The sequence below is a fragment of the Rhinopithecus bieti genome, unplaced genomic scaffold (assembly GCF_001698545.2).
Source record: "Rhinopithecus bieti isolate Rb0 unplaced genomic scaffold, ASM169854v2 scaffold_23405, whole genome shotgun sequence".
NCBI classification, from domain to species: Eukaryota; Metazoa; Chordata; class Mammalia; order Primates; family Cercopithecidae; genus Rhinopithecus; species Rhinopithecus bieti.
Window position 1 is genome coordinate 2,916,226 of NW_016811519.1, and position 7,251 is coordinate 2,923,476.

At 38.1% G+C, this 7,251-nt stretch overlaps 1 protein-coding gene across 1 annotated transcript in view; it reads right to left on the reverse strand.

Moving 5' to 3' along the window:
• Positions 1-7,251, reverse strand: part of CFAP54 (cilia and flagella associated protein 54) — a 374,000-nt gene that overhangs the window by 307,057 nt on the left and 59,692 nt on the right. The window contains 2 exon segments of the mRNA XM_017893969.1: positions 161-289; positions 6,428-6,504. Of these exon segments, the coding sequence (XP_017749458.1) occupies positions 161-289; positions 6,428-6,504 (206 nt within the window).

A 7,251-nucleotide genomic window follows, 5' to 3' on the forward strand; every position in this document is an offset into this window, starting at 1 on the left:
CTCCTCACTCTCCTAGATCACTTCTGGGAAGAGGGAAATATATTTCTGGCCTATGAGCGGTAAGCCACCACAAGTCATGCTTTAATTACCTACTTTCAAGGCCAGTCCTCTTCCCAGTTAAGTAAAACTTCAATCTAATTTAAGACTTTTCCATTCTTACCTTGGCATAGCAGTGGTCAATTACTGATGATCCATTTGGCAAAGAGGTTAACATGCAATTCAAATTTATTCCACCGATTGCTTTGTCAAGAAGTTTATAAGCAAAAAGTAACTGTTCCACAGGATTTTTCTAAAATAATTTTATAAATAAAAAAGAAAAATAAAACTTAAGGGAAAATCAAATGCAACATTTCCAATTTTTGACAATAATTCAAAACCATATAACAGAAATTTAAATAGTCTATCTAACATTAACAATCTTATGTTTCTAAGTAAATGCATTTATCTGTGACTAAATGTGGAGTGCTATCAATATGGGTGAAAATAATAAATAAATTTCACCATTTTTCCAGATACAAATTAAGCCTTTCACAAACATGTATTAATACATATAACTTCCATTTATGGTTTGCAAAATTCTGATTGTACCAAATACAGGTAAATTTTTAAAACAGAGTTCACATAGTTTGTCACTTTCACATATCTAATTTGAAAAGAATTTTTTAAAACAATTTCAGAATCTCAGACTAGAAATTTAGAGTCCACCAACCCAACAGTCTATATTAGTCTACATAATGATTTTCAAAACTAAATGCTTTTAATGTAATCATTCTCACAGACAGGCAAATATAGAGAATATAAAAAGCAACCAGTTTTGCCCGAACTTTCAAATTTTCCATATTTTTCCAGATTTTTTTAAGGAAATAAAGCATACAGATATATGCATGCAATTTAAATCCCCTATATAACTGTCCACAGTGCCACTCCTCTGCCCTAGAGATAGCCACTGTCCTTGAATTTGGTTTTACTGTTTTTGCATGTTTTTAAACTTTTACTACATGTATATGTATCCTTAACCATATGCAATATCACTTTGCATATTTTTAATTCTTTCTTATAAAATTCTGTAGGCTTCTTTTAAAACTCAACCATATGTTGTTGAAACTTATTCCTGCTGGTATATGTAACTCAATGGGTCAGTCAGGGATTGGTTATGAACACAAAACTACTCTACATATTTCAAGCAAAAGAAGACTTAATACACAGAATTAGAGGTGTTCATCACCATTGCAAGGCATGGAAGAGCCAAGATCAAGAAAGCTGCCAGTGACAATTTTGCTTCATGCGATTCTCAAGAGTTTGCTCAGAAGCCTCTGTGAACTTAAGAATCTAGGAGGTAGCTGACAACAACCTCAAGCACCTAGTACACTGAAGCAGGTGAATTGCAAGAGTTTGCTCAGCATGCCTGGTAAACTCATATCATCCATCTGATACTGTGGATTAAGAACTATCTCTTCTCTTCTGCATTACAAATTCATGCAAATACCCCTCATTGGAAGACTAATTTAAAACTGTACATAAATGAGACGCTGGAAATATAGTTCCAGGTTTCCCCCCTATAATGCGAAGGTAATTATAGAAGGGAATTGCAATGATGCCAAGTTTACTCTAGTACAAGCCTACTCCAGTTCATTCATCCTCACAGCTACAATGAAATGGTATTACTTGGAGGAATATATCACAATTTATCCACTCTTCTGCCAATGGACATTTAGATTACTATTTCTAAGGCCAGGCACAGTGGCTCACGCCTGTAACCCCAGCACTTGGGGAGGCCAAGGCAGGTGGATCACCTGAAGTCAGGGGTTCAAGACCAGCCTGGTCAACACTGTGAAACCATGTCCCTACCAAAAAATACAAAAATTAGTCGGACATGATGGTGCGGACCTGTAGTGCCAGCTACTTGGGAGACTGAGGCATGCAAATCACTTCAACCCGGGAGGTGGAAGCTGCAGTGAGCCCTGATCATGCCACTGCACTCCAGCCTGGGTGACAGAATGAGATCCTGTTTCAAAAAACAACAACAAAAAAGATTACTATTACTAAATATGCTGCAATGTATTGTACTTGTCTGTGAATAAGCACAAAGTTGATAGTTTCTTTTTTATTTTATTTTATTTTATTTTTTTTTTTTGAGATGTAGTTACACTCTTGTTGCCCAGACTGGAGTGCAATGGCATGATCTCAGCTCACTGCAACCTCCGCCTCCCAGGTTCAAGCAATTCTCCTGCCTCAGCCTCCCAAGTAGCTGGAATAACAGGCATGCACCACCATGCCCAGCTAATTTTGTATTTTTAGTAGACACAGGGCTTCTCCATGTAGGTCAGGCTTGTCTCGAACTCCTGACCTCAGGTGATCCACCCACCTTGGCCTCCAAAAGTGCTGGGATTACAGGCGTGAGCCACCATGCCCAGCCCAAAGTTGATACTTTCTTTACAGTTCTTACACCTTTTCTCTGCTTTCTTTTTTTACTTATCTGTCTAAGACTTCCAGGACATACTGAACAGAAGAATGACAGATATCTTTATGTGGTTACACCACTATTAAAGGGCTGCTTTTAATCTTTTACGATAGATATAGCATTTACTTAAGGTCTTTGGATGACACCCTTTATTAGATACAGAGGTTCTTGTACATTCTTAACTACTAAGAGTTATTTTTTTAAGGATGGTTGTTTTTAAAGAAGATGGTTGTTGAATATTATCAAATGCTTTTTTTGCATCTCTTTGTCTAAGTGAAGCAGTCACATGTTTTCCTTTAATCAGCTAATGCAATGTATTGCATTATATATTTCTGGTGTTAAATCATCCTGGCATTCCTAGAATATAAACAATTTTACACTATACACACACACACACACACACACACACACACACACACATTCAAGAATTGCAGGCTCAGGAAGGTTCTTAAGTAACCCAAGTAGTGTAAATTCAAATTAAAAACCTACTTGAGGGCAGGCCCCAAGATTATAAATCATTAGGAGGAAGAATTTTCTCCTATCCACTCCTCTTCTCACTACCCAAGTTGAGGTATCTCCTTATATACATAGGCAGAGGCAGGATTTTTTGGTTTGGGGGAGGGTTTTTTGTCTTGTCTTGTTTTGTTATGCAACAGGGTCTCACTCCAGCCTAGAATAGAGTGCAGTAGCACGATCTTGGCTCACTGCAGCCTTGATTTCCCAGACTCAGGTGATCCTCCCACCTCAGCCTCCCAAGTAGCTGGGACTACAGGCACATACCATCACACCCAGCTAATTTTTATATTTTTTTTCTAGAGTCATGGTTTCACCATATTGCCCCGGCTGGTCTCAATCTTCTGGGCTCAAGCGATCCACCCACCTTGGCCTCCCCAAAGGGCTAGGATAAAAGGAGTGAGCCACCATGCCCAGGCCAGAGATTTTTTCCTAGTCTACCTTTTCCTAGGATATAATCTTTTGTAGGTTCTAACTTTATGTACAAGTCTCCTTTCTAACTCCCATCTTTCATGTGCTGAAGCCTCATCTCTTGTCCCTGGATGGTTGTCAAAAATCTAAGCATCTTTGTATAATAACTATGCCCATCAACCTACTGCAGCATCCACTCATAAACTTACCATGCTAGTTTTCAGTTCCCTTTTCTATTTTGGCCCCTGGGATTTACCTTACTTTCTCATGAGCTCTGCAACATGCTTGAGGATATTTGTTCAAATCTGTCCAAAATCTCTCTAAGTGTTTTCTCCCGGGAGGATGTTCAGGTCATCTTGCCATTTTGCTAGAAACAGAAGTCTCTAAAGATATCCATATATATATATATAAGGATATATATACAGAGAGAGAGAGAGACAGAGTCTCACTTCGTTGCCCGTGCTGGAGTGCAGTGGTGCGATCTCAGCTCACTGCAACCTCCGTCTCCCAGGTTCAAGCGATTCTTGCACCTCAGCCTCCCAAGTAGCTGGGACTATAGGCAGGCACCACAACGCCTGGCTAATTTTTGTATTTTTAGTAAAGACGGGGTTTTGCCATGTTGGCCAGGCTGGTGTCAAACTTCTGATATTAAGTGATCTGCCCACCTTGGCCTCCCAAAGTGCTGGGATTACAGGTGTGAACCTCCGTGCCCAGCCAGGGTATCTTTTTAACATCAAAAAATTTCGAAGACCCCACACATTCACATTCTATCATCATCATCATCACCATCACTAACACCACCATCTTCATCTTTATGATCTTCATCATCCTCATCACAGTCAACATTTAACGAAAACATGCTCCAGGTATAGGGCTAAATGTTTTACTAAAAATCTTTTAGTTGACATAGCCCAGTATAAGGTAGATACAAATTAGTTATAATTTTATAACTCATTTGTTGAAGAAAGAAATGCTCTGTGTTCAGCAAAACTTTAAAATAAGTTTTCTTTCATTTAATCACAATAGCGTCTCATACATTTTTTAAATAGTAGCATGTATATATGCAAGTTACATAATTTATCCCACCTACAGATTCTGCTGGGTGAACATATGAATTGTGGATTCTCCTTACAATAAACTGTCATTTTTCCCCCCAACTCCATTCCCCTTTCAGTGAGTCTAAAAAATCTAAGTTGAGATTCAGTGCTTTACATAAGACAGAACAGAAAAACAGCAGCTATCATGTGCCAGGTACTAGTTTCCATATTACAAATATCTCATTTAAACTATATAACAACTCAGTGGAATAGGTACTATTATAATTTTCCGGATGAGGACACTTATCCTCAAAAAGACAAAATAATTCATTTAGAATCACACAAATAGTCAATATCAGAGTCCGAACTCAACCACAGTTTTCCACACCAAATGCTGCGCTCTTCGACCATGCCAAATAAACTATGTCTACCATATGCCCAGTACAGCTGAGCAGACTGCGTATTGCATAACTTTAGGGGGTAAAATTCACACTGTTGTCATCACAGACTTCTCTGTATTTATTTTGACGATTTCCCAGCAGATGGTAATAAATCATCTTTCAGGGAGGGTACATTTTTCTTATTTAAATAATAATATCAATAGTTCATAAATGGTCTCTTGTTTCTTTGTTGTGGGAAAATTGCCACCTTAAAAGAAATCCATTTCTTATAGTTGTTTTAATTGCCAGAAAATTTCTCTCTCAAGGCAAAATCTAGCACTCTGTACCTATGAGTAGGATTTCTATATCTGCCCTACTCTGCCTCAGAGAATAAGTGCTAGCCCATAAGCCAGTGATTCTCAAACTCTAATGTCCTTAAAAATCTACCAGAGAGGCTGGGCGCGATGGCTCACACCTGTAATCCCAGCACTTTGGGAGGCTGAAGTGGGCGGATCACGAGGTCAGGAGATCGAGACCATCCTGGCTAACATGGTGAAACCCCATCTCCACTAAAAATACAAAAAAATTAGCCAGGTGTGGTGGCACACACCTGTAGTCCCAGCTACCCAGGAGGCTGAGGCAGGAGACTCGCTTGAACCCGGGAGGCAGCGGTTGCAGTGAGCTGAGATCGCACCACTGCACTCCAGCCTGGGCAACAGAGCAAGGCTCCGCCTCAAAAAAAAAAGAAAAATCTACCAGAGGAACTTTTAAGAATCTCACACCTGAAGTTATGATTGCACATGTCTGGAGTGAGAAATAGGAAGCTGCATACTTGGCAGACACTGTAAGTGATCCCTGGGAAAAACACTGGCAGACAGCTATTATGCCACCTCATATCTCTTACGCATATCAGTCTCTGTTCTCAATTTAAGATTTCTCAAATCTAGCTCTCTTCAGAAGACACAAGACAGCATAAAGTATGCAGTTTGCATCCCCTGAAACTTAGCATTAGAAAAGGAACATGCATTTGGAAAGTAAATTCAGAATGAACCCACAGTCCTCCTGTACATTCATGATGGTATTTGATTGGTACCATTTCTTAGGACTTTATCTATTATACCAAGTATGGAAGAGAATAGATAAAATAACACTTTTAAAATTAGCACTTGTTCTTATATTTCAGAGGGCTCCCAGATATAAATGTGAGGGGTGGTGGCATGTTATTAAAAATCAAGAAAAGTCATTTATATCTTGCATTATATAAATATCTTTTATATAAATATCTTGAAGACATTATTATTGAGGACAGGGGTTACTCCTAGGTAGGGGAAAGGCAAGGTGATCAAGAGAGGTTAGCAGAGAAGGTGAGTTTTATCTATACTAGTAATATTTTGTTTCTTAAGCTAGCATATGAGGAAATTGCAAATTATAATGGGGCTTCATTACAATATTCTTCATAAAAGGTAGAAAAATGTCCCTATAGTTCTCAATATATAAAACCATATAATCCTCAAATTTTAAATATTCAAAATTATTTCTACAATTAACCATTATGCATTTACAAATTCAATATTTGAAAATAAAAATTCATGTTTCACCTAAATCTTCTAAATATGTAGTAATACCTGTAATATTGGAAGAATTTTTGTGGTCCCTTTTGGAGCTCCAAGGAATTCATTAGTCCCTTCTCTTAAAGGTACGTCTGGAAAAGAAAGAAAAGAGAAAGGGAATGAAGGATGGAAGGGAAGGAAAAAGAGGAGATGAAAAAAAGGAAAAGTAGGAAGAGGAAGAGGACAAGGCAAGAGCAAGGAGGAAACAAAAGAAGGAAGGACCAGAGGAATAAAAAGGAGGAAAGAGAAAAATGGAAAGAAAGCAGTGAATCATAATCATAAAAAACTTTATGCTACATTACTTTTTAATTACCCATAATCTTAGAAATGATTCACACTAGAATGTGACTACGCACCAAATTATTTACTCCATGTAATTAAATTTTTTTCTTCTATAAGGTAATTTTTAAAAAATCTTGTAATGTAACAAACCAAATCAAATATATATCAACAAATCAATATCATCTTTCTCTATATTCTATAAGGTCCATTTAAAATCTTTCAGAGGCCAGGTGCGGCGGCTTACACCTGTAATCCCAGCACTTTGGGAGGCCGAGGCGAGTAGATCACCTGAGGTCAGGAGTTCGAGACTAGCCTGGCCAACATGATGAAACCTCACCTCTACAAAAATACAAAAATTAGCCAGGCATGGCATGCCTGTAATCCCAGCTACTGGGGGGTGCTGAGGCAGGAGAACTGCTTGAACCCAGGAGGAAGGGGTTGCAGTGAGCCAAGATCAAGCCACTGTCACTCCAGCCTGGGCAACAGAGCAAGACTTCATCTCAAAATATAAATAAAAAAATAAATATATATATATATATATATATATATATATATAT